Consider the following 27246-nt stretch of genomic DNA (forward strand, 5'->3'; position numbering starts at 1 on the left):
ATCTAATTTACAGGAGGAAGCTGATCAACACTTGAGGCTCTGTGGTCCCAGCACAGAGTGGTCTGGGTTTGTGTGGGCATTCCTTATTTTCTGTAGCCTAATGTTGTGGAAACTAGCTACATAAAATTCCATGAGAGTGAGTTTCACTCCTAATAAGCAGGCCCCTCTCTGGACCTCTGCACAGTAACCAAGTCTGGAAAAAAAATCTTTTAAGGTTTTTTTTTTTTTTTATCTGACCAAGAATTGATTGAAGAAGGACATTTTTAATCCAACTCTATAATGGTTGATTGTCACCATTGTTGATTCATCCATTTCTTAATGAAACTGCAGCTAATTTAACTAGATGGTCTTTTGAAACCTTTTATCTTTTTTCTTGTTTTCTTTTCTTTGATGTGCCCATTAGGCACAACTATTAAGTTCCTCTTTCTGTGCATGGAGCTTACACAGCAGTCTGAAGGTGTGTGTGGGATATCTGCTGATGAAGGCAAATTGTCCAAACCTAAAAAGTGATTCTTGCCCAAATCCTCACCCTGCTCTTTGGTGGAAAAAATGGTTCTTGCTTTAAAACTTCATAGGAGGTTCAGGGTACCTTCAAAAAGACTGGAGTTCTCGTTATCAGGTGGAAGTGGTCCGGGGCAGCTGTCAATTGCATTTACAAAACCAATATTATTATCACTGAATTATCACTGACTCATTAGTTCTGCATATCAGAGAAGCATTTTAAAGGAGTACCACTGAAGAGAAAGTAGCTGCTGACTGAGGAGGGATGTGTGTGTAACACAAAAATCCAAAGATTACATTAAGCTGGAGAATCATGTGTATATGGCCGTTGTGACACATTGATTCTCATCTTTCCTCTGCTTACTGATTGTCTGAGAGTTGATCTTGTTGTAGCAATAATTTTTGTAGACAAGAAAGCAACTTGGGAAAATATGCAAGTATAAAGGGACTAAATTGTTGAAAAAATAATACTAAACATACATTAACATTCCCAGGACTTTTTAAATAGACTCTATATGTGATGAGTGCTATTTTTCAGACCTGTAAAAATGCCATGTCTTGACAAATCTTGTTGAAATTTGAATTCATATTGCTATCTCAAATATATGCTTTCAAAACCTATTTAAAAAATAATGAAATATTATATAGTGGAAGGGTTGGATGCTCCTCTCCTGCTGAAAGTGGTTGAACTTTTTTCAGACACTGCAGAATTTCAGAAATTAATCTTGAACTATCTCTGTGCAAGTCACTGACACTTAAGTAGATTACTCAGCCTCTGTTATTGGAACTGGTAGTAATGGTAAAATGGTTCACTTTATAGTGTCTGAATATAAATATATTCTAATATTCTAAAAAATGGGGGTGACAGTTGTCAATTCTAGAAGCATGCATTGCCTATGGCCACAGATTGCATTAAGCACTTACTTCCATTAAATTCTGGTACTCTTTCAAAGCTGGGTGTTATTATTTCAGGGCTGTGCACCCGAAGAAATTCATCCTCCTGGGCAAGCTGCTAAGGAAAGCCAGGATGTGCTGGCACGCCCAGGTGGGTGTAGCTCAAAGCTGGGCTGCTGCCAGTGAGTGTCAGGTGTCAGGTATTGTCAGGCAGTTGCTGTTCCAGTGGCTGACAGTACCACGAGGCTCAGGGGTCAATGGATGTTGCACAAAGCTCACTCATGTCAAGGGTACCAGTTGAGTGTCTTAAAACACTTTCATTTGTACTGTCTGCTTCATACATGAGGGTTTTCAGTACTGTAAATAACCAAAAAGATTTTGCTCCTAAAATATCCTTATATATTCTTAATACACGTGTGTTGGAGGCTCTAGAATTTTCTGTAGTAGTGTCATGTTGATGAGATGAAGCTTGGTATTTAGCGGATTTAAACTGAATTTCCCTGTTGTAGTTACAATTAATTATCTTGCCAGTTGGTGTGGAAAGGATAATGACTGCTAGCTAAGAAATGTAATTAACTGGATTTCTATTTGAATATTTGTTTAACTACGATCTTCAATATTATCCTACCGAACAAGCATACATAACTTGTATCCTGAACAGACACTGCCTGCCCACTTGGCCTTTAAATTCCAGTGCAGTGGAGATGAAGAGAAGGAAAGGAACACTCTTATATTTCCAACCACCCAATCCTAAGCATCTAACTTTGTGGAGAAGGGAACACTATTTCACATTATCATCATAGAATAGTTTGGGTTGGAAGGAACCTTAAAGATCATCTAGTTCCAATCTCCTTTCACTAGACCAGGTTGCTGAAAGCCCCATCCAGCCTGGCCTTGAACACTCCCAGGGATGGGGTAGATCAAGCCATTGCAGCTCTTTGTGTGCCACTGCCCAGCCAACTTCTTGTCTTTTCAAATGCCTGTGCATGGTGACTCTGCTAGGTCTGAGGGTTTTATTGAACTAGCACTTCTTGCCTAATCTTTCTCCTCAGTTTATACCTGAGTATCCATAATCACAAGGATATTTGGCAAGCACCTGGGAAAGATGAGATGGCTCTTGAAGCCATCTTCCTGACTGCCTTTTGATGTGGTTTGGATGTGTCAGTGTAGTTATGATAGCTAACTGCTGATCAAGAGTGGGACCATCCCTCTTGGTGTTCCTGCTGTTCCATTCCTGACACTGACAACTGGGCTCAACTCGTCCTGCAATAAACCAGTTCTGGGAGCTAAACCACCACAGGAAAAATGAATCATGCTTAGAGGGAAAAAAAAAAAGTCAAAAAGAGGGGGAAAAAGAAAAGTATGTAACCTCCAGATCAACATTCATCACTCTCTTAAGCAGAAAGCCTCTTTTGGTTTCCCAAAACTGTGCTCAGTTGTCCCACTGCCCCTCGCCCCTCAGGAAAATAAACAACAAGCTTAACCATTCATGTTTACCCCACATCTTATTTTGTCACACAGAGTTAGATGCATGTTAGTGAGGTGAAGTTTGTATTAAGGGCAAGAGCTCCTTAACACTGATTTTTATTTGCCCAGGCATGTAAATAGAGGATAGTTTGTTGCCTTTTTGGAGTAGTGGGTTACATTGCAGTGCTTCCATTGGGAAACAAGAGGTTGGATTTTTTTTTTTTTTTTTTTTTTTTTTTTTTTTTTTTTTTTTTTTTTACCAAAATGCCAGCCTTGGAGTTTCATAGTGCATTTAAGAAAGACATGGGAGCAAAGCCTTTGTGGCTCTCATTGAAGGACCTTCAGCCAGGTGGATGACGACTTCTTATATTCTGCTTTAGTTTCTTACCTTTTGTTTTTTGGTGGTTTTTTTTGGTGTTTTGTTTGTTTGTTTGTTTGTTTGTTTGTTTGTTGTTTTAATTTCAGGGCTGGAGAGAATAAGAGGAAGGAGGAGATGCAAGTATCATTTCTATTTTAAGGAAACACATTGTGTTTCAAATGCAAAACTGTGTATCAGTTCAGGGTGTCATTTGAATGCTGCCTAGCCCACTCCAAGCCTTCTTAAGTGTGAGGAAAAAGAAACCTTGTACAAATCAAATGGTAACAGTAGTGGCAGACTGGATAGAAGAGCAGTGAACCTCTGGTGAGGTAGAAGCCTCACTTAGCTGAGCAAGAAGTGAGAGCACTGTTCTCAGGCTCACCTGGCTCAGACAATTATTTAGCCATTGATCTTTCTATGGAAAATACTGAAATACTTATCATATTTTGGTGATGCCTTTTGGTAGATTTTCATGGTCATCAGTGTTGGCAGCTCATCAATCAGTGTCTCTTGCAGCTGCTGTACTAAAGAAAGCTAATAAAGGTGTAATGCATCTCATTATCCACCTGATATTTTTGTATCCTTCTTGCATCACTGTCTGCCTTGAGGTTGACCTGTTTATTATTTTATTATATATTATATTTTATTGTATATTAGTTTATTTTGGTAAAATAAACTAATAGTTAATCTAAGGATTAGATAAACTAATAGTTAATCTAAGGATTTATTTGTAGTGTGCTGTGCATATAGCTTGTAGAAGATGGCAGTGTAGAACTGTGCAGGATACCTATTTCACTGGCTGCTGGATTTCCCTCCTTCTGCAGATTTTAGGCAAGAGGAGGTTATCACAAACCTTTGCATATCTCATATTTGGCTTTAAGCTCAGTTTTGTTTTCTCTGGATATAATGCTGCAGGAGCAGTGGTAGTCCTCCATGTCAAATTTTGCCTCCACTTAAAGTCAATCACTTGTGGTTTTTCCTAAGTTCAGACTATTGAAAAGCATTGCCAGCGACAGGGAAGACTGAGTGTAACTGGAACATCACTCACACAACAAAACTGCACTCACAAAGGGTTTTAAGTTTGTTTTCAAATACTAGCTCAAATACTTGAATTATTAATTTATAATATTACTACTGTATTTTTTTTTTGTTATTATTTTTATATTATTAGTTTCTTTACATGGGTGCCAGCTCCTGGGTTAAATGTCCCTTTGTCTGCATGTGTATGAATATTGACCACAGCAGAAGATCCACAGAGTTCATACCACTTCCTTTTTTAATCTAAATCAATTTTCAAACCAATTTAGATAAATTGTGAGGAGTTCTTCAGAGGCAAGGCCTGGGAGCAGAGCTTGACACCAGCAGAGAAGATGTCATTATTCACCATCCACACAGGCTTTGGCACAGCACTTGACTGAAATTCCCTCAATAAGAAACAGTGCATTAGCACAGGCTCTGCAACACCTTCCCCGTTGCATAATGGAGTTTGTGCTGGGGTGTTATTAAAAGCCTCTGCTACTGGCCAAGCACTGCAGAGCACATTGTTGCAGTGCACTTTGTTGTGCCTTGTGCAGCCTGGGTGCTGGTCAGGGAGCCCCACTCACACCCCACAGTGGTGGCTGCAGTGGGCACCCGGGTGTTTACCTGTGCCCTGTATGACTGTGGGCTGTGCTGAGCCAATTACGATAAAATCAAGATTGCTGTCTTCAGAGGAGCCTGTGGGGTTAAGAGTTTCCAGATACAGCAACAGACCTGTTGGTTCAGGAGCAAGTCCTAGCCCGATCTGACAAGGAAGGGCATTTTAATGAAATTTTAATTCTTTGCTGCTGAAGCAAAGTAGGATTGTGGTTTTAGAAGGTGTGTTGGTCTTCAGCTCTGAGAGCATTAAGGAAAGGAAATAAAATAAAACTCTCTTAGTCAAGCATTCCCAACACACAGCAGTTTATGCCAGCCAGTCCTCAGGCCATTTATAGCTGGTGTAGCTCTCCAGAGCAAGCCGTAGGCACTGTTTCCCACCTTGGTGCCTGATTGCTTGATGCCTCAGCAGATCTATGTACCATTGACAGGTGAAAATAAAAATGAACTATTATTATTGTTGTTGTTATTTTAGTGCTATTTGATTTTCTCCTGATCTGTTACCTGATGTTAATATTTCCATTGGTGTATTGACTGACTGAGGCCAGCAGAGAAAGGGCAGGCTGTTAGGATGACAGGGAATGCAGCAAAAAGAAGAGTGGAAACCAAGCACCGTCATACAATCACAAACCCTTGCTGGGCAAAAGTTATTTTTATATTTTTAACTTGTTGCATTTCACATGCATGCTTCCCTGTGTCTCTTTACTGTATATCATCTCTTGTGTTTTACATGTATGTCTCCTACAGAGGTGCTTTTCTCTGGATTTTAAATGTTATCTAAATGTTATTTTTAAATATTGTTTGAAGATTGGCAAGGAGTCAGACTTTGGAGCCTTGAGAAGTCATGAGATGCTGCCTCCACGCCCTTTCTCTGCAACCTCAAAAAAGAAAATAAGGAAGACGCCAGTCAGTGGCACAGTTCAGAGGCCTCAGTACCTTGGTACCATCCCTGGTTTGCTCTGCTCCCAGCAGTGATCCACTGTTGGTGCCAAACTCCCCAGTTTGGTGGGGCAGGAGGAAGCAGGGTTGAACAGGGAGAAGTTTCACCCATGGCTGTAGGTGTGGAGTGGCACAGAGAGGGGGGGTCTTTGCCTGGTAGCCCATTGGGGCCCTTCAAGGATTGTGCTTTGCTTCAAGGACATCGCACGAGTCAGGTGTCTCCTAGGGACTGTAGATAGTGATAAAATTGTGCAAACTATTCCCATCTATGAAGGCATACTTCCACACTCATAACCTGTGAGAGGAAGCCTAGGGCTGGATTTGGCAAGACATTTAAGTATCTGGAGGTGCAGGTTGGTGTCCGTGGGGGTTTCTGAATACACCATGGCAAACAAAGCGCTCTTGGAACTCAGGCCAATTTTATACACCAGCTAAGCAAGTGTGTTTAAACAGCCAGTTTATCCAGAAGAGAGAGGGAGAAAGGCTAGCAATTCCATCTCAATAGTCCAGCCTCACAGGAATCAGTCAGGGTTTTTCCTTGTGCTAACACTGTCAGGTCTAGGGAATCATTCTTCAGTGGGTTGGGTTTTCCAGTAGATCATCTCAGATCATGATGAAACTGCTTTCCTTATTCTGATCTTCTTGCTCGCTTGGGGCATTGACCCAGGGCCACTGGGGGTAGAAGGGACCTTGGTGCTGTAAGTGCATCCTAGAGTTCCCTGTGCTGTAGCCTTCAGGCAGGACCATACATGGTCGAATCATCGTCCCTAAAATTCCTGAAGGGCATACCTGACATTGCTTTGATTTGTGATAACCACTGCTTGGGAAGCAGTTGTAATTCCTGCTCCATAGACTCCTCCTGTGCTGTCAGATTTATGGAAAACCTTTCCTGCTTTATTTAGAAATACAAAACGTGGCTTATTTGGGGGAGTTTTCTCATTGATGTCTCTGAAAGAATTATTACTGAGATTTTGCTGTTGTTTTGTCCTAGTTTCCCTTCACCTTTCTTCATGCTTTCACCTTTCATAGCTGAATTGTGACTTTTTATTTTAAATTAACAAGTGAGATGATAATTAAAAATGTTGGGATGGAGGTGGTGATCATTAAAGGGTGATGATGTAAGTGGTGAACTCCTCTGTTTATCCACAGAACTGATCAGGCTTGAGAGGTGGGTATTGTGCCACTGTCCTAGCTAGAGAAGCACAAGAGGTTAATTTGTTTTCCGCTGCTTGGTCTCTCTTCTGTGACTGCCAACAAAGGTAGCAATTACCAGTGTTATCTCAGGGGATGTTCCCTGATCTGGCTAATTTGGAACTGGGAAACCACACTGACAACTCAGTAAATTTCTTACAGGCCAGAGAATATCCCTGGCCTGGTCAGTAGTACAAGAAAGTTGTTACCTAGACTAAATTTGTGCTAATACCTTTGGGCAAAAGGTTCCATATCCATTACAGGTCCCTTGAAGCATTTGGTTGTTTAAAGGATCAGCTCTACCCAGACGCAGTCAAGAATGTGGTACGTGCTGTAAAGGACAAATCAGTTTGTGCCTGTCTTTTTAGCTTTTTGGTTTTTTATTTAAGGCAACTTCTGTGGCATAGTTTGTACTTCACACAACGAGTACGTATGCTGTCATATTTGTTGAAAATAAAGAAGAAATCATAGAAGCACATTTGTTCTTGTGGGAGCAGCTGAAATCAAAGGAGGTAGTTCAGGAATGACTTTCACAATTTGCAAATGCCTAAGGGGAGTTATGATAGCTCTCTCTTTAGCCTAGCGTTCAAGGGTACCATACAATCGAGTGTTTGAGCACTGAAACAGCAATCTGAGATTTAAGAAAAAAAAAGAAAAATAGTGTACTGTAAAATAATTGACCACCTGAAATAATTTAACAAGGGCTGTAGATGGATTTAACAGAACTTCTAGTGGGTTTTTCATTGCTGGTACTTTTAAATCAAAATAAAATGTTCGTGCAGACAGGAAATGTATGAAAATCTTATGACCACATAAGCAGACTAGAAGATCACAATGGTTGGGTTTGGCCTGGTAGTGTGTAAGTGTGCTGTCCAGAACAATATAGTAGTTTCTGTGCTGAAATCACAGAAGTCCAGAAAAAAATAGGAGCCATGTAGTCAACCATTTCTGTACACCCTCTGACACTTCAGTGTCAAGGAAAGCATTAGCAAAAAGGGGGACAGCTTGATTTTCCAGCAAGGTAAGTGAATGCGTCTCCTTTGGCTTCGGCAGACTCTTGGTCACAAAACTTTGCAAACTTATCTGCAGCCACTGAGCTCGTTGTGCTGCAGGAGTTCCCAAAGGATGTTCTCGTTTTTGCAATTTGCCATGCAGAGGTGTTGAGCCCTCAGTGTGGGGAGCTGCTGAGAAAATGTCAGGCACTCCAGGGAAAGGGGAGTAGACAATATATGCAAATTGTTGGTATTTATTCAGTCATGTAGTGGGGGAAAATAAACATTATTCCTGACATTTCCATTTTTGATTAATGATGAATGGAGCTGGCAGATGTTCAGCTGGCCGCCAGATGGGGTCTGCTCAGTCCAACAAACAGAATAGGAACAGTCTGGGTCTCGTAAAGCCAGCACTGACAAAAGCTCTGACAAAATCTCTAGTTCATCCAAGTGATACGCCAATTTTGACCTCAAAACGACTAAGCTGTTTAAGAATGGAGGTAGTACAACCAGCGAAACTGCTTATGGAAGTGAAATGGGGTGTGGAAGGATGGGAGCTGGTTAGTTCGCTGGAGTTTAGCAGGTTTTTTCCTGCCACAGGAGCCGCGGACTGCAGCTTTGCTTCCGTGTGACTGGGGCGGCGCGGGCCTTGTGCATTTACGCAGGGTTGCAGGTGCAGTGCTGGTGTCTCTGGGCACAGCTCCTCGCTTGGTGCTGGGGTTCGACTGCGTGTGGCGTGGTTAGCCCGGGGTGGGCTGTGCCCCTCGGGATCACACAGCCCGGCCTTGGTGCTGCTCCCTCGGCCCCCCGGTCTGGCTCCTGCTCCTGGCCATGGGCAATCAGCCCACGGGAGGAGTCGTGGAGGCTGCTCCCGGCTCTCCACGAGACCCGCGTGTGCCCGGCCGAGGGTGGGGGCAGCCCGCGGGGAGGGGGTGACAGGGCTGGGGACAGGGACGCTGCTCTGCGAGCCCGGCCCGCGCCTGGACCCTTCAGGGCCGGCTTCCTTCAGCGCGCTGCGGGCAAAGCCATTCAAACTGGTGGAAGTGAATTTTAATGCATGCAAATTCGGCTCCTGGGGGAAGCGATAAGTGTCTAAGAAGTGCCCCGTGGCCGTGCCGCTCGGCGGCCCGGGCAGATGAGGCGCCCCCGGCTGCGGGCCCTCGGCGGGGAGCGCGGGCTGCCGCTCGCAGCGGTGGGCGCGCCGGGGCTGGGTGTGCTGCCGCTCCGACCCCGAGATGCGGCGCGAATAGATTCCCTTTGATAATGACTTCCCCGGGGAGACAAAGAGAGGGAGGGAAGAGGAAATTTGACCGCGGTGTTCACGGTTATATTGGCGGTGCCGAGGGGAAGCCGTCCGCCTGCCTTTGAAGCCGAACCACCCGCCTCTCGGGGCTTTTTTATGCTTGAGGGGGTGGGGGAAGTGGTAAAAGCGAGGCTGGCAGCCTCTGAGAAAATGCCCCGGTGCTACTGCTCTGTACGTAAGCTGGGGCTCGGACGCCTCTTTCCCACTTGGAATGTGCCAAGGGAGGCAGTGATGGACGGCTGCTCTCTGAGATCCTCGGCTTCAGATGGGGTTTATTATTTTTATTATATTTTTATTATTCATGTACAGAGACCTAGAACAAATGTTTTCCCGTCCTGAACCGGGTCCTTCCCGTCCGGGTGCGCGGGGCCGGGCCGGGTCAGCCCGGGGCGGCCGGAGCGCGTCCAGGGTGGGGTGGGAAATCTATTTCGGGCGTAAACACGAACAAAAGCCCTGTCGCCAAACCGTGTGTCCGTCGTGTCCTGAGCGCAGAATTTATTGCTTCTGCAGGCGCTCGGTCCCCTGGGTGGGCAGGGGGCCGGGACGGCGACCCCTTCCTGCCTCGGGGGCGGTGGCAGGAGACGCTCCCCCTTCCCACCCTCCTTCCCCCGCCTTGGGCAGCACTTTGAACGAAGGTCACCGGTGGGAGAGGTTCCTCCCGCCGCCTGACGGAGCAGCGGTGAGGGGCGCTGGGGTTCGCCGGGGTCGGGGGTGCCGCGGCGTCAGCAGGAGGCAGCCGGTGCCGGTGCGGGGCCGGGCTGGGGCGGAGCGCTGCGGAGGCTGCTCCCCCCGGGCCCGGCTCGCCGCCCCGCGGAGGGACGGGGCGGGCAGGTATCCCTCCCGCTGCGCTCCCGGCAGACAGGACCGGGAAAGGAAGCGGCAGCGCCGCCCGGCACGGACGGGGCTGGAGGAGCCCCCGCCGCCCCTTCCCTCGGCGGGGCCGTGCCTGGCGCTGGCGGCTCCTCCGGGCTGCCGGGCACGGGAGGAGCCGCGGGGAGCTGCGGGCGCCGCTCCGGGCGTGCTCTCCGGGCAGCCCCGGGCTCGGGGTGCAGCTGCAGCCCATCGCCTGTCCTGCGCCGCCTCCCCGCTCCGCCACAGCCCGGCCGCTGTGGCGGGGTCGCACGGAGGTAATTTGCGGTCACTTGCTCCGCCGGAGGGGCAGGGGAGACGGGCGGGTGCTGGTGGCTGCCGGTGCCTTTGCACATCCGGCTCCAGAGCGTGGGGCCCCGGGGGACTGGGGGTGTCTCTGGCCCACCTTAATGCCTCTGAAACTTGGACAGCGTGGAAAACCTCCCATGTGCCCCTCAGGGATGTCTGCCTGCTGAGGGAGGCACCGTCCCGGCTCCTCCGAGGTGAGGGCGCGGGGCTGTCAGGGGGCACGGGGCTGGGCGCAGAGTTTCCTATTTTTTTACAATTCCTGTCCTGTGACTTATTGAACACTTTCTTCAAGTGTTTTCTCTGGAAACTTGTCTCAAATGAAGGCTGTGAGCCCTAACAAAGAGGAGTGTTGTTCGACAGCCAACAGGTGATGGGGTGAAACCTGAGTATATGTGTACATTGGAGTAAAGTCTAGCTGCTGTTTAAAATAGAATTTTAAAAATCAATGGGAGACTGTAAAAGGCAAGATTTCCTTCTTTCTAAATCTGTACACCTCTTAAGGAGAGAAGGGGGAAGCATCCGTGAGAATACCTCTTTCTCGGCTGGAGGTTTGGGTCTTGCCTCGCTGGGGTGTGTTGAGTTCCCGTGAGCGATGCGCAGCGCCAAGGATAACACGGCAAATCAGATGTGTTGGCATGGGGCGATGCTTTGTCACGGGGCTTCCTCCGTTCGTTAAATGCACGTAGCCTGCCTTTGCAGTGTGGCAAAGAAAATAACCTGGGAAGGATTTTTCCGGTTGGAAAAGTGATCTGTGCGCTAGGATGCTGGAGGAGGAAAGTAGTTAACTCCTCTGTTGGTGCTCTATACTGGCTAACAAAAAGGAAAACAGTTCTTCTAGGGTCTAGAGTTCTTTAGAACGAACAAGTAGACTGGCTGTATTCCTTCCCGACTGCCCTGGGTAGTTCATTACTCAAAAGGACCCGGCAGCTGTGTGCTGGTGCTGATGCAGATTCTCCTTATCAGTTCTGGATCCGGATTTCCCACACAGAGAGCTATAGAGCTCACTGTAGATATGTTATTTGAATTGTAGCTAGGGAATGGAACTTCCTCATAATTGGAAATAGGCTTTGAATTACTACTAGGTGCTTTGTGGTGGTTTATTGCTGTTATATTGTGCCCTTCCTCTTCTAATGTAGTTATCTTGCACCAGAGATTAAATAAGCAGGTGAATGGGCTGAGCGTGCTAATCTTAAGTCGTTGAGCCTTCATTGTGAATGGATGCATGTGATATGCATCTTGTATCCCCTATAGCCTTGTTAACAAGCCTTCTAACAAAAAAGTTGTTAAAACAATTTGCCCTGCAGGACAGAGTAAAACAGCAGGGGGTGGGCAAGGAGATGTTTGTCTAACTTTGCTTACAAATCATGACCTCTTCTATCTGGTCAGGGGGAACATAATCAGTGAGCTGGAAATCCTAGCGTGGGGATAACCTTCATATGGGCTTCAGCAACAGCTTTGTTCTAAGTTTGATATCCCAGTATTTTGTGTATCCATAGCTTTGTAATTAGGAGTGTAGTTTGTCTTTGCCTCTAAGGAATTTGTCATATGACTGTTTTAATTCATCAGTGGAAAAAGCACAGTAATTGCTTTTCTTTTCAAATCAAATTTAGCTGTGTAACTCAATTATGTTATTCATCGTTGTCAACCTGCCAGTGAAAAACCTCTTTGTAGGCTATAAAGCCTTTTTTGAGAGGCAGTATTTGAACAGAGCTGAAACCTCAAAATGTTCCATGGACTTTGGGAAGGCAAAGCAAAACAACACATCCTTGCTGTGTTTTGTAGCTGCCATGGCAGGAGTAGAAAGACCACCTTTCTAGTCATCCCTTGGAAAGCACTTATTTTTTCAGCTGTTGTTTATATTCATTTGAATCCTCCTTAGGATGTAATCATTTTAAACAGATCACTTTGAAGGATGAGTGAGGCTTGGGGGCAGGGAGGAAGAACCCTGTAGTTTTAAAATGCAAACCAAATTACACTTTAACGGGAGAGGAAGAAGAACTCCTAAACAAGCAATTGCTAAAATAGTTCTTCAGATAGCCTGCTGTTAAAATAGGCTGGATTAGAAACCTTATTCTCAGCAACCCCACAGTATTTGTGATGTGGCTCTATTTCTATGTGGTGTATTATCAATCATTTTATAGCCAGCTTCACGTTTGCCCTATGGGAACATTTTTGTTTTAGAGTGAATGATGTCCTTTGAGCTGTCCTAATCTCAGTTTGCTGAGGTTTGTGGACCTTGCTTTGAATATTTTTAATCATTTTACCTGAGGAGGAGAATGTTCATTGTAAAGTTGCACTTTACTTTTGGAGGTAAGCTGTATTTTTCTTTTATTCTTTATCAGGCAAGCTTTCAAACTGCCCTGTATGACTGGAAACTGGAGCTGTGGGTTGGTGGTTTCCTCTTGCTGGAGCCGGTGTGTGTGCTTTCTGAAATGGATGTGTCAGAGGAGGCCCAGGCAGGACCAGTCTCTGCAGAGAAGCAGCCTTGTCTCTCTCTTACCACTGCCTTGTCTTCCTTAGGAATTAGACAACACTCCCACACTCATGTATCTTTGCTGTGCTTAAGATCCTGATGCTGCCCACTGCTGCTGTGTTCATTGTGGGAGTAGTATGTAGCCTTAGTGTTCAAAATACTTAGAAAAGTTAGTAAGTCATCATGCATTCTGATTTTGGGTTGTTTCCTTGTCTTTCAAGAGAAGCTGGAGAAGTTAATCTTTGATTTTGTGGAAAGAGGATTTCGAACAACCAGTATGAAGCAATTACTCAGTTACTCGCTGTCCTTGTTGAGTGCTGGGTATCGTGAGAACAAGGCAGGAGAACACTCTGCTCAAGTGCCCAGGCACTGCCAGAGCTGAACCTGTCTCTGCCTAAATTACGTTTCAAATCTGCTTCCTGTGGGATGTGGTTGAGGTTGTGCTGCCTAATGAAATATTATCAAAGATGTTTAACCTACTGACTCTTTTTTTCCTGGGATATTGGGCAGGAGTCAGTTCTTGAAAAGGGACCATATGACAAATACAAGTTCTTGCAATGCCTTAGGAATTGGAAATACCAGCTTAGGTGTCAATGAGTGGCACATTATTGCAAACCAGGCATCTGCCCCTTTCTAAAAGAAAATGGTAAAATATTTCATCTGCTGCTAAGGTCATCTTGCTTCTCAATGATATTCCTAGCAACTTTATATTTAAGGATTACTTGGATATAGATTATGCATGACACAAGCTGCCAAACTGAGCATCCCTGTCCATCAGCAACAGTGAACACTGTTGCCTTTTTTTCCTAGAGTGATTTCCTAACTGCATCACATTGTTTCTTTGTCCCCCCTTCCTCGCACCCCAGTTTTATGCAAGCAAAAATAAAAATATATCTGATGCATGACTTTACTTCCACCAGTAGGTGGGAAGGGGAAACAGTTCTGTATTCCTTGTCTTATCATTTGTTTCTGAGAGCAACTAATTCAAGGGATACAGTATGTACCAGGAAGCCTGTCTTTCTATTTTGCATATACAGGACTGAGCTTTAGGACTAAGCTTGATTATACTTACCTTCCTTGAGAAAGATTGTAATGTGGCGACGTTAAGCTCAGAAGCTGCTGTGCTAACCTTTAGTTGTTCAACTTGAGTAAGATTTCAGACATGTGCCTGACAGCTCACCAGCTTTCCAGAAATAGCCTGTTCTCAGAGGGGAAGTTGGCAGGTTTGCTTGCCCCATCAAATATTAAATTAATCTTCTATTACAGTGCAGCTATAAAGTGTGCTGGCATCTTAGCAGTGCACCAAAAATAGTGTGTATGTTTTTGAAGTGAAGTTAAACAACTCTAATTTTTTGGAGCACTAGCCTGGTGGAAGAATTAAGTAATCCCATATCTTTCTGTGGGCTGTGGGAATGTACAGACATATTGAAAATAGGGCTAGATAAGACTATATACTGGATATTATAATTTCTCTGAGTTTGTAGCTTTTGGATGCATATAGCCACTTTTTATGGAGCAGGTTTGGGTTTATGTGCTGAATTATCAGAACCTGGCACTAACCAGTGCTTCACGCTTGAAGAAGAAACTCCTGTTGAGTAACCAGCAGAATATTTGGTTAAACAGTCTTAGCTCTTCCACCTGTGATCTAGAAGCAACTTATTTTCTCTAGAACAGTGTGATGAGACTGGAAATGTAATGTGGGACCCACCAGAAATTTTTAGATTGCTCTTCTTGTTAGACCCACCAGCAAGGTTTATGTCAAGAAGATTAAAATTTTCTACAGCTTCGATGTAGCACTGACAAAATTGGATCTATGTTTAGATAAACAGGTGAAAGAATGTCCTAAAACAGGGAAGGCACAGGTCATGCATAACATGAGTACTGTACTGTACTGTAAGAGCAAGCTTGTCCCTACCCCAAATGGTCAGAATATCTGTTGTATTAGGGGAAATCCTCTATGATTTTGGTTATCTGTATTTCATTGAAATGCCTTGTCTGAATTTTTGAGAGCTTCTGCTAGAATTAATACCAGACATATATCTTGTTCAGCTTTTTTCTGCAGACTGCTACAGATCTTGGTGAGAGCCTTCTTTGCCAGCTGTGACTCAAAGCAATCCCACTGATATTAAGCTTTGCAGGCTTCATGAATCAACAAAACCATCTCCCTGTAGAGTTTTAAATTGACAGAATGATCATGATGTATTTTACAGAGCCTAATCTGGCATAATTGGATTTCAGATATTCAACAGGGCCAACACCCTTCCGCTCCCATACAGCTCAACCAAAGTTCTCAGAGGAGCCCAGCAGATGCTTGCTGCTCTGTGCCTGCCTTGTGAACAACAGGATGCTACTTGCACAACCATCTTGCCCCAGTAATTTCTTTAGTTTTTGACAAGTGCTTGTCATGTCTTTTGTTTTACTAGGCTAGTGGTGGTAATGACTTCAGGAAGAGCTTGTGTCATTCCTGTTGTTAGTATCTGCCCAATGAGTCTTCCCTAGATTTACCTAAATGTATATATCTATCTTGTGATGTGAAACAAGCAGAACTGTAAAAGGTGACAATTGTTAGTACTGAAATACATTGTGATTGCCAAGGGTGGTAATCTGTGCCCAGGTTTCTGGAGGTTTTTATCCTTGAATAGTTTTGTAACTTTTTTGAGCACTTTTGAGTTACTTGTAGCAAGCTGTGATGAAGCTTCACTAATTTATTGTTCTGGGCAACCCAAAGAATACTAAACTGTTGTAAGATCATTTACACTGATAATTAGTTGTTCATGTTCAAATCTATTAAAGCTCTATTAATCTTTTACTCCAGATCACTGCTTGATGAGCTGCAGCTGAAATATTTAACACTTCACACTTATGCCATTGGAGATGGAGCCCAAAGCCAATAACCTCGTTTTTGGGTGTCAGCGAAGCTCAACCTCTGATGATGACTCTGGCTGTGCCTTGGAGGAATATGCCTGGGTCCCCCCAGGCCTCAGACCAGAGCAGGTACCAACCATTTTTCTGCATTTTAAAAATAAGCCTCATAGGGACTGTCTGAGGGAGTGATATGCTGCCTCTTTAAGTCTAATTAAATTCTTACAATGTATAAAATTTTAATTCATGTAGAACTTTTCACTTCTTTTTAGTTTCCTGTCCAATGAGGCTGTGTGTAGAGAGTTTAAAGTTCTCAGCCCTGAGGAGTTTTATGTTCCAAAAAAGTTCCCAGTCAAGGTTTTTCAAAAAATATATGCTGCAGAGGGGTATGTATTGCCAAGTAAAAGCAGCATTAAAGTTTGCTTTCTTTTTGAAAGAAGTTATTAGGTTAAATTAAAGCTCATGGCATACCTCTTGACATTGTGCTCCCTGCCAAGTATTTCACTGCAGTTGTATGACTCTTTAAATAATTAGGCATTTGACATCTAGAACATGGATGGTACAGCAGCGCATATAAATGAAAGTGTTCAGTCACTGTGACAGGTAATAATGTATTTTACACTTGTTTAAATAGTTGTATGGCTGCCATTTGTTCATGCCAGGATTTCTGTTGCATGGTGTCTGCAGCTGACACTTGTGGTTTAGTTGGGCTCTCCTCTCCCCTCTCTCCTTTTCTTGTGTAACATCACATGGCAATGGGAATAAAAATGAAATTCCTGATGACCAAGTTGCTATGGGAGCTCAGAATGAACTGGCCATGGTATTCATTTATGATATTGATGATATTGCAACTGTGCTGAAGCTGTGTACTCAGTAATATTCAGAACTCAAGACTTCAGTGTTAAATGGCCAGGGTGGCTTTGCAACATCTGCTAAAGGAGGCAGAGCAATCCTGGTATGCTTACACAGTCCACAGTTTTAAAAAAGTGGACAAGATGTCACTTTTTTGCCATGCAGAGATTTTCTTAATCATGAGTAAAGTAACAAAGTCAGCAGGAATGGCAAATAACAGGCTATTTTTAGGGCAACTTTTTTTATCACTTACTTAAGCATCTATAAGAATCCTGATGAATCAGACCTTAAGGCAAACAGTGAGCTAACATTCCACCAGAACAATTAAATGCCCTAAAATATCCTCATAATCCCAGCTAGCCCAAACTCACTAAAGACGGGAGGGTTTTTCCCCCAGAAGGATTATTTTGAGAATAGCGCAATAAACTTGAGAAAAGGGCATAAACTATTTTTAAAGCTTCACTTCTTGCTGCATGTTATCTTTTTCTGGAGCATCCTGAACTATAGTCAGTAGCAAGTGGACTTACAGGAGACTTCAGTTGTTTAAATTTTGGTTAAATGAAGACCAAATCGTGTTTTGTACAAGCTGTCTCTCATAATTTCAATTGCTTCCTGACTTAAATGACTGATTAATGCCTTTTTTTATCTGTCTTGCACAGTAAGAAGCTGTTGACCTGAGCATTATTTAAATCTGTATGGCAAGTAATATTTTTTGCCAATAATCAGCTCTTACACCCCCAGGCCTCGTGACAAGCTGGAAACTGCATAGGAAAAACAATAAATCTGTAGCTGTTCCACAAAAATATTTTTTGCCATTGGGCTTTGTCATAATGTTCGTTACAGCTTTCCTGTCATAATACTCTTCTGAAAAAAAAAAAAAAAAGAGTGAAGACAGATACAAAAACATTCATCCCGTGAAAATTTCCTGGTTAATTTGCATCTGATTGAAATGTGGCTGGTTCCAGCCTCCTCCCAAGGGAAGGATGTTTCCACCTTCTTACCAAAGCCCACATGGAAGCAATGAAAGCTGATGCTTAGGGTGAACCTGATCAGCAGGAGACTACAAAACAGCTTTTGTCTCAGCAATGTGTAAAATGCAGAGAGCAAATTAAATTTGTTTATATAGTGGCTGTTTTCTGGAAAGCTTCATGTCTTGTGTGGTAAATTGCAGAGGGAAACTTGGAATTTCCATGGAGTTGTTGACCAGCCCTGAAGGGGGTGGGAATAATGAGAACATTAAATGTGCATAATTTATGATACCCCCCTAATTGTCACTGCAAATTGCATTCCAGAAAAGCAATTCAGCAGCTGGGTGCTAGTTTTATCAGAGAATTCAGGTTTGCTGAGCTGGCTCATCTGGGTCCTGTATTTTCAGCACAAACCCTGTCACAGTTTAATGTAGCGTGACCTCTTCTTCCTTCGTAAATGAGACCCGAGATAAAACAGCAGCCGAAGGACACTGGCAGTGCTTGGGGCCTGTGTGTCCCTGGGTCTGAACTCTGCTTTTCTTCTGGTCAGGTCCAGCTGTACTTTGCCTGCTTGCCAGAGGAGAAGGTCCCTTACGTTAACAGCCCTGGAGAGAAGCATCGCATTAAGCAACTCCTCTATCAGCTGCCACCCCACGATAACGAGGTAAATACAGAATTTAGGGTGAACCGTCAAGGCCTGGCTCTCCCTGGCAGCTTTTCCGTGGAGAATTACCTGCCTGTGTATTTATTACAAGCCTAAACCATGGCCTGCAGTGGCATCTGAGCTATAAAGCAGCACGGTGTGTACACTGAGTCCATTGTTCAGCTGTCCGCTCGGTCTGTGTGCAGATAAGAGCTGTCTGGAAGGACACTGCCTTTGCTTGTTAGGGAGGCTGGTGTCACTGCAATAAACTTAACACAAGTCGGTTTTATAGTGTTTGCAGCCACCCACCAATTACCAGGAACCTACAAATTCCTGGAATTGCATTGTGGCGCACAAAAAGGATGCTTTGTGATAGTAAAGGTTTGCATCTCAGTTATGCAGTGTAATTTGGAGTAGAAGTGGAAATAACAAACAAGCTCTTTGTAAGGAAAGGGGCGGGGGTGTCAGTACTTAAGGTCTTGTTTATACTGCAACACTTGGTTGTGGGCACTTAACCATAAATCTAAAGGACAATGTTATGGTTGATTTAGGTTCATTCCGTTATTTCAGGTTAGCAGCAGATTTCGGGTTAGCTTCTAAAAAGCTTTTTCTTGCCTAAACAACTCAGTTTAGCGTGGTGGGTTTTTTCCTGTAATGGAAAAAATCTCTCTCCATATGGCATTTTTGTGTTATGCCATATTACCTAAATATTAAGATGGTAGAGAAGGCAAGCAGGAAAAGTTTAATGATGATTGGCAGCATGCCTGATGAATTCCTTGCATATCTGCACTTACTTACTCATGTGTTACATTAAAAGCTCAGTGTCTGATATGAGTTCTCCTGTGTTTTCACTGGAAGGTGAGATACTGCCAGTCGTTAAGTGAGGAGGAGAAGAAGGAGCTGCAGATGTTCAGTTCTCAGCGCAAGAAGGAGGCACTGGGCCGAGGCACGATTAAACTGCTCTCCAGAGCAGTGATGCACGCCGTCTGTGAGCAGGTAATTGGTGCCATAGGCTAGCTACAGGGCTGAATAATGTAAAACAACAGTATCTGAGTACTACAATTTAAACTTACCTCTACAACAACAACAACAACATTATTTTTGAAACTGCATGGAAGAAGAAATAAGATTGTGCTTGCTTAAGCAAAATGTAACCTTTGATACTACTGGGAATGAACTGAGTCTTTGATATATTTCCTACTCAAAAAAAACCCAACCTAATGCTGACTCATACTAAAATAATGACAAATATAAAGCAGACATACGCTTTAAAATGTTATTTTGTATAGAATAAACTTATATTCACAGAAGGTTCATTGAGATGCAGTTCATCTAGACCAAAACTGATAATATTTTTTCCTTGTCAGAATTCTGGAATAAAATCTCATATTGGGTTTGGTGTTTTAACATAGTTTAAATGCAAGAAGCTAGTAGTTTAGGATGGGAAGTGTGTTCACTCTCTGGGCTTGTTCCTAGTGCGGTACAAAAGTAAACGGCGGTGAGGTTGCAGTTTTTGCCTCAAGAGCTGGGCCCGGTGTGTGCTGGCATCCCTCCTGTTTCGTGTGCTACACATGCAATGAGCTTCTTGTTGACCTTATCTACTTCTACCAAGATGGAAAAATTCACTGTGGCAGGCACCACGCTGAACTTCTCAAGCCTCGATGTTCAGCCTGTGATGAGGTAAATAATTCACATTTTACAGCCAGACTACACACCTGTTGTTCAGTTGACAAACTGCATCACTTCAGAAATTCCTAGCTCCAGATGCAGTCACTTAAGAAGTCAAGACTGTGCTACATAGATGTGTTTGAAACCTGAGGGATATTTAATTTCTTGTCAAACTGGAAATATTACAAGCAATAAGATGGTATTTAGAACGCAAACACCTGTTTGTGTTTAGAATGGAACATGCTGGAATATTGCAAAATATTATCCTTATAGAAGCTTCTTTAATGGTTGAGTTCCTAGGTTCCTTTTTTTTTTTGCTTTAGAATGTACTGTTTTTCTTTCTTTTTGTTGTGGGAGATTGTTGTTTCTATCTTTGTATTCAAAAGGGAGCAAAATAAAAATAAATTTTGTGTGTAACTCTGCAGAGTTAGGGTATTTTATATGCTCTAACTCCCAAGGTGAGATTTTGACCACTTAACTAAAGTATCCTTTTTATCTCTGAAAAGATAATTTTTGCTGATGAGTGTACAGAAGCTGAAGGTCGCCACTGGCACATGAAACACTTCTGTTGCCTCGAGTGTGAAACAATCCTGGGTGGACAGAGGTACATCATGAAGGATGGGCGGCCCTTCTGCTGCAACTGCTTTGAATCTCTCTATGCAGAATACTGTGAGACCTGTGGGGAACACATTGGTAAGTGTGTCCTTTTTAAGCATTAAACTTACAAATTAAGGGAAAGCCAACTTATTAAATGATTTCACGTTCCAGAAGTATGAATTCTGCAAGTAATTTTTGGAGACACCCAGAGCATTGCTTTTTCTCTCCTTCCAGGTGTTGACCATGCTCAGATGACCTACGATGGACAGCACTGGCACGCCACAGAAACTTGCTTTTCTTGTGCTCAGTGCAAGACCTCTTTGCTTGGCTGCCCCTTCCTTCCAAAGCAAGGGCAGATTTACTGTTCAAAAACCTGCAGCCTGGGAGAGGATGTTCACGCCTCCGACTCCTCTGATTCTGCGTTCCAGTCTGCTCGGTCCAGAGACTCCAGGAGGAGTGTCCGCATGGGGAAGAGCAGCCGGTCGGCCGACCAGTGCCGCCAGTCTCTGCTCCTGACACCGGCCCTCAATTACAAATTCCCTGGCCTTTCAGACAATGCTGATGACACTCTTTCTCGTAAGCTGGATGATTTAAGCCTTTCAAGGGAAGAGGCAGGCTTCGTTAATGAAGACTTCTGGAAAGGAAGAGTAGAACAAGAAATGCCTGAAGACCCTGAAGAATGGGCTGAACACGAAGACTACATGACTCAACTGCTTCTGAAGTTTGGTGATAAAAGCCTCTTCCAGCAACCCACTGAAGCAGACATTAGATCAAGTGAACACTGGATTTCTGATAGCATGGTCAAGAGCAAGCTGGACTTGGAAAAAAACAACCCAAGCCTAGCAAGTAAGAAGTATCAATCAGACATGTACTGGGCCCAGTCACAAGATGGTTTGGGAGACTCTGCATATGGCAGCCACCCAGGCCCTGCCAGCAGCAGGAAAATCCAGGAGCTAGACATGGAACACGGGGCCTCAGGATACAAACACGACCAAACACCGTGGTATGGAGGTTCACTCGAATGTTTGTCTGACCTGAAACAGCAAGAACGAAGTGTTCGAGACTCGATGGATTCTTTGGCTTTGTCTAACATAACAGGTAATGGGGAAATAAAAGAATGGTTTTGAGGGAGAGGTCAACAAAAGCATGTGTGTTGGAGTATTTTGAAGAAAAAAAAATCATTTTGGTGATTTCTAAAAAGTTTTAGTATCAAGAGATGCATGTAAAGTAGGCAGCAGCTTTTATCATGCACATAATCTTTTACAGGATATGTTTTTGCTACTTAAATCCTATTAGATTCTTCTCCTATCCTTTTGAATTCTCTTTTTTTTTTTTGCTTTAAGCAAAAAAAAAGTTAAACAGAATAAGAATAGTCTTCAACTACACCTTTATTATGTACAAACCACTGCTTTAAGCAAATGACTGTTTTTCCATACCTTATGTATAAGAAGTTGCATTATATATTAGGATGATAATAATCTACAAAACACTTTCATTAACTTCTGGATTTGCTTGTAAAAATCTGTAGAAAATCTGAAAGGATGGTAAACTTCTTAGCCTTAGGCAATTAGGTTTATGAGATTATTTTTCCCCACTGACTAAAGTAAAATTGATAATCCACTTTTGCAAACCTCCTTGTCAAACGTGACTGAAGTTACCCAAAGGGATAAAGTATGCTCTAACTTTCCTTTCCCATTTCTGTACAAAAAGCCCAAACCTGGCAATTAATACCCATTTGAAAAGTTGTCCGATCATCGTCTCCTTTCCTTCCTCCTGTAACCCAAATTACTGCGGCTGCTTGTCTGGCTGAGGCCCAACCACAGGCTGGCTGCGTTTGCCAAGCAGCAGTGAAGGAACTGGGGAGGGGAGCTTGGTTCAGGGGGCACGGGAGGAGGAGGAGGCACTGGAGGTATTGCACCTGGGACCATCACAGGGCACATGATGCTGACCTTGGGGGAGTGAAGGGTCAGTGGATGCAGAGGTGGAGGACAGCAGGCCATCTTCCTTTTCATGATTTTTTAAGAGTAAGGATCCTTCTTTGCAAGCAGTTGGCTGCCCTGTTGCAACAGCTGGAACATGAATTTGGCAATACCAAAAATGTGAAATATTTTAGCCTTAAGAATGGCAAGCATAGACTGCAGAATAATTTTAAGTAATCCTTTTTTCTTAAAAGGCATATCCATATGTATGTTTCAAAATTTTCGACCCATTGAACTTCTGCTCTTTATGTCCTCATGATAGCTAATTCTTTGGTCATCAGAGTTAATGCTTATATGTTTTGAGTCAAAACAAAGCTTATTCTGCTATGAAGGGAGTAATTTTTGGTAGTAGTTCAAAAAAGCACTTGGTGACAAGAAATGTTTCATATTTTGTTATAGTACTTGTCTCTTTGGTACTCCTCTCATTTTCTTTTTCCTCCTTTCTCCATTCCCACCACAGGGGCTTCAATGGATGGAGAAGGCAAGCCACGGCCATCTCTCTACTCTTTGCAAACTTTCCAAGAACTGGAGGTGGAGGACTGTGAGAAGATGAGCAATATGGGAACTCTGAATTCTTCAATGCTCCATCGGAGCACTGAGTCCTTGAAGAGTTTGAGCTCAGAGTTGTGTCAGGAAAAAGTGTTGCCAGAGGAAAAGCCAGTGCATGTGCCTGTGCTGAGACGATCTAAATCCCAGTCTAGACCACAACAGGTGAAGTTTTCAGATGATGTTATTGATAATGGAAGTTATGAGAATCTTGAAATACGTCAGCCTCCAATGAGTGAAAGGACTCGTAGGCGGGTTTACCATTTTGAGGAGCGTGGAAGTCGGCCTTCTCACCATCGCAGAAGAAGTAGGAAGTCTCGTTCAGATAATGCACTTAACTTGGCCACAGAAAGAAGATGCTCTCCAAGAGAGAGATTCCGTTATTACTCCCCTCAGGATCATGAAAAATTTATTCAGAACAGAAGCTCACGTGAGCTTCGGGCCTATATTCAAAATGCGGAGCTGTATGGACAATATGGCCATGCCAGGTCTGACTATGCACTGCGGAATCAGGTGGTTGATAAGTTTTTTGGATTGTATGGTGATGAAGACTCCTGGTGTTCAACTTCATCCTCATCATCTGATTCTGAAGAGGAAGGATATTTTCTAGGACAGCCAATTCCACAGCCACGGTCATTGAGATATCCATACTATACAGATGATCTTTCTGGTCCAACTACTGCATTATCTAGTTCTCAGTTTGGACAAAGGACAACCAAATCAAAGAAGAAGAGGGGGCACAAAGGAAAAAATTGTATTATATCTTAATTAATTACTAGTATTTCTTAATTGGGAGGACCAGTCAATTCTGTAGCTACAGTTTGAACCACATCTTTTTATATTAATAATTGTACTTAGGCAAGTTGCTGAAGTTCATAATGCTTTGCCACTGTAAATGATAACCGTGCCAGAGTTTACATTGTAAAAGTAACATTCAGAAATGTCACCACGCCAAATATCTACTCAGATTAGGTTTACATACTGTGTTTCAGCTGTCAAAATACTTTTACTGTAGTTCTTAATACAGACTTTTTGTAGACATTTTATTTTATGCTCGCTATTCACCAACGTTGAATTATCTGAGAGAAAATTCGACAAAGATGAATAAATAAAAATGTCAGTCCTGTGCTGTAGCTATAGACACACAGGGTGATATTTGACTTCTTCCTCTTGCTGCCAAGAAAAAGAAGGTTCTATACTATGCCCTTTCTTCACTGATAAAGCTCACTCTTCCTCATTCAAGTTGCCGTACAAAAACTGGATTCTTTTTATTTGGGGAAAATGCTCTTTAAGAAAGCAAAAATCATAATGTGAGGGCTGAAATTCTTGAAGCCTTGATGTATCCTAAAGCAGCAGTGAATGTTCTGTACATTTAACTTTCATGGGTTTTCCTCTACAATTTTTTGAGAAAGTGTGAGGTTATTGGTTTTGTTTTGGGGTTTTTTTCATGCCTGTTTAAAGGAAGATATTAATTCGGCTTCTGGAATTGGCCTTAGCTGCCAATGAGTGGTGATGTTTTTTCTGCCATGCCCCCCACTCCTTAACAGTGAGAGAGGTACAACTACTGGAGTCCTTTGCTCAGGCATGTAACCCCATTTAAGTCAATGGATCTACTTACGTAACAAATATTTTCATATGGGCTTAAAGGATTAGGCTCCAGAATTGTGTCTTTTCACATGCATTATCCAGGTTTTAAAATGTATTAGCTGCAATTCTAAGTCAAAAAAACATTGATATTTATAATGTAGTATTTCATAGGCTTAAATGTATTCATAATTTAACAGTGCAAATACTAATGTACATATTGTACAGTTAAAATTTTAAAATCTGAGTATTTTTATATCCCTGAATTTGAAGAAGTTTGTTACAATATCAAACTAGATTTGTTAGGGGTTTAACAGCAGTGTTATGGATGAAATATTGCTTGTATTTTAGTCAGGGGGTTTAAGTTGAAAAATGTTCAGTGCAAAACAGCTTAATTTTGTCTACTAGGTATTAAAAGCTCTATGTGCATGGTGGGGCTATGTAAATACTCTCTGTGGCCCTCTTAATCTTGCAAGTATTATTTATGGGTCAAGCAAAATGTAAACTATATAAATGTAAAAACCACACAAGCTTGGAATATATCATTACAACCAGTATGCAACTCCTGTGGATGTGGATTTTTTTTTATTATTGTTTCCCCTCCTTCCCCAAAAATAATTTCTGAAGTTTGCTTACCTAAAGGAAGAGAGATACTGAGTGGTTCTAGAAGACAAGCTGGCAAAAACTATGAAGTAGGAGGTAATCACAGTAGTTGCCTTGAACTCAGATATGGAGCAAGAGCTGTTTTAAGTTATAGTAAACTACTTCCACTCTTTTAAAAAAGGGCAGGAATTTCTTAACGGTGATATCCACTAATGAAGATTGTAAATGCTAAAGCCATTGGCCTTTTGACTCCCTGAATAAAGGAAACTAATGAAATAATAGATGCTTCTTACCAAAAAAAGCCTGTCCAATGGAACTAAGCTTGCCCTTCTTAATGATTGAGAAGTATGGAAACAAAAGCAGCTAGAAGTAAGGGAGGGAACGAACACAAGTACAGGTTTACACCAAAGAAAATCAGGCTGTTGCTAAGGGTAATCAGACTAGCAGTTGCTTGCTTATATTTTTCAGGGTAAAATGAGCAGCAGATCTTTTCCTCCCAGGGATGGTACTCACCACACAAGTCACTCTCCCAGTACACACAGGTCTTGTGGAGGCAGAAGCTGATCAAAGCCATGCCTGGTCCCTGGCGTGGGCCCATGTGCTTCCACCTGGCAGCTTTCCTAGCAGCCATGGGGCTACTGGGCTCCAGCAGATTACAGCCACCACACTGGTGGGACCTAGGGGCTGGAGAGGCTGACTTGTTCATAACCTTCCCCAGGATGCTCCAGCAGTGCTTAGGACCTTCCATTCTCACCTGTGTTTCCAAAAATGGGAACCCAGGATCCTCAGAAACACAATGGTGTGCCACTAGTGCTGTGTCCCATGTTGGGCCAAGGAGCAGTCTCATGGAGAAATGTCTCCACAAGTAGTTCTTCTGATGCCACACCATCTCCTGAGAGGCAGCAGATGGACTCTCCCAAACTGCAGTACCTTATGGAATATTACAGTTGTTATTAATTAATTAATTAGGTTGTTAACTGCTTCTTAATACTTTTTTTAAAAAAAAGCTTAAAGATGACTATACATCTTTATTTTTTTCAGCTTGACATAAACAATATCTTACTATTTTTGACAACTTCTTATGAGAAATCTTTGTAATTGATTGCTCCACCTTGAAGAGAATGGTGTGGGACATAGTGTCTGTGACCAGCACAAGACTCGGATATAGTCACAAAAGCTCCAACATGTGGTTAGTGTTATTGGAAGTAGTACCTGTATTCCTAGTGAAGCATATACTCTGGTAGGCATTTAAGCATGACACAGCTGCTTACTCACTACCTCCAGTGGGATGGGGGAGACAAAAGTAAGAAAAATAAGAAAACTCATGGGCTGAGTTAAAGACCATTTAATAGATAACAAACAAACAAACAAGCAAAAACCCCCAAACAGAACTTACACCACTAGCTCAGCACTAGCCAGCTAACACCCAGCCTGTCCTTGAACAGCAGCAGCCCTGGCAAACTCCTTGTCCCCATCCCTAGTTTTATATGCTGAGCATGATGCCCTGTAACCTGTGCCCAGCTGTCCTGGCTGTGTTCCCTCCCAGCACCCTGTGCACCCCCAGCCTCCTCGGTGGTGGGGTGGGCTGAGAGGCAGAAAAGGGTAAGCTCTGCTCAGCAATAGCAGAGCAAACATGCCAGTGATCTCACCATGCTTCCAGAAAAACCTGAGGCACAGCACCACTGCACCAGCCACTATGAAGAACATTTAACTCCACCCCAGCCACACCCACTACAACCTTCACGACAGTGAAAAATATGAAGGCAAAACTTTATCCTCATCAAAACTGAAAATCTTGCAGACAAGAGTGACAAGGATTTGGTCCTTCTCTGATGCCTGGCATTACCTCCTTTCATATCAATAGTGGTATTGTTGCTGATTTTCACCTTTACTGCTTACATTGTCACTCAAAGCTGCCAATTCACCCAAGTGGGGTTACAGAAGTAATCCCTCCAGTCTTGGCAGACAGCACTGAATTTCCATACTCCTTCAATTTCCACCTTCTTTTTAATTTTTAAGGGTATCTGCAACAT

The 27246-nt window shown here is 43.1% G+C and overlaps 1 protein-coding gene across 3 annotated transcripts in view; it reads left to right on the forward strand.

The window, feature by feature from the left end:
• The window catches only part of PRICKLE1 (prickle planar cell polarity protein 1), a 68049-nt gene extending 41637 nt beyond the window's left edge, over positions 1 to 26412 (forward strand). Inside the window, exons 1-8 of one of the 3 annotated variants that reach the window (XM_063396618.1) lie at positions 10273 to 10407; positions 15727 to 15905; positions 18144 to 18257; positions 19095 to 19232; positions 19713 to 19916; positions 20411 to 20597; positions 20736 to 21599; positions 22941 to 26412. In XM_063396618.1, coding sequence (XP_063252688.1) covers positions 15774 to 15905; positions 18144 to 18257; positions 19095 to 19232; positions 19713 to 19916; positions 20411 to 20597; positions 20736 to 21599; positions 22941 to 23794 — 2493 coding nt within the window. In that variant the 5' untranslated portion in view covers positions 10273 to 10407; positions 15727 to 15773 and the 3' untranslated portion in view covers positions 23795 to 26412. Of the gene's footprint in view, positions 1 to 10272; positions 10408 to 10474; positions 10633 to 15726; positions 15906 to 18143; positions 18258 to 19094; positions 19233 to 19712; positions 19917 to 20410; positions 20598 to 20735; positions 21600 to 22940 lie in introns of those variants that run through there. The other 2 variants (XM_063396619.1, XM_063396617.1) reach the window with 2 other exon arrangements.
• Positions 26413 to 27246: the final 834 nt, after the last annotated feature.

Source organism: Prinia subflava, chromosome 4 (genome assembly GCF_021018805.1).
Source record: "Prinia subflava isolate CZ2003 ecotype Zambia chromosome 4, Cam_Psub_1.2, whole genome shotgun sequence".
In the NCBI taxonomy this organism is placed as follows: Eukaryota; Metazoa; Chordata; class Aves; order Passeriformes; family Cisticolidae; genus Prinia; species Prinia subflava.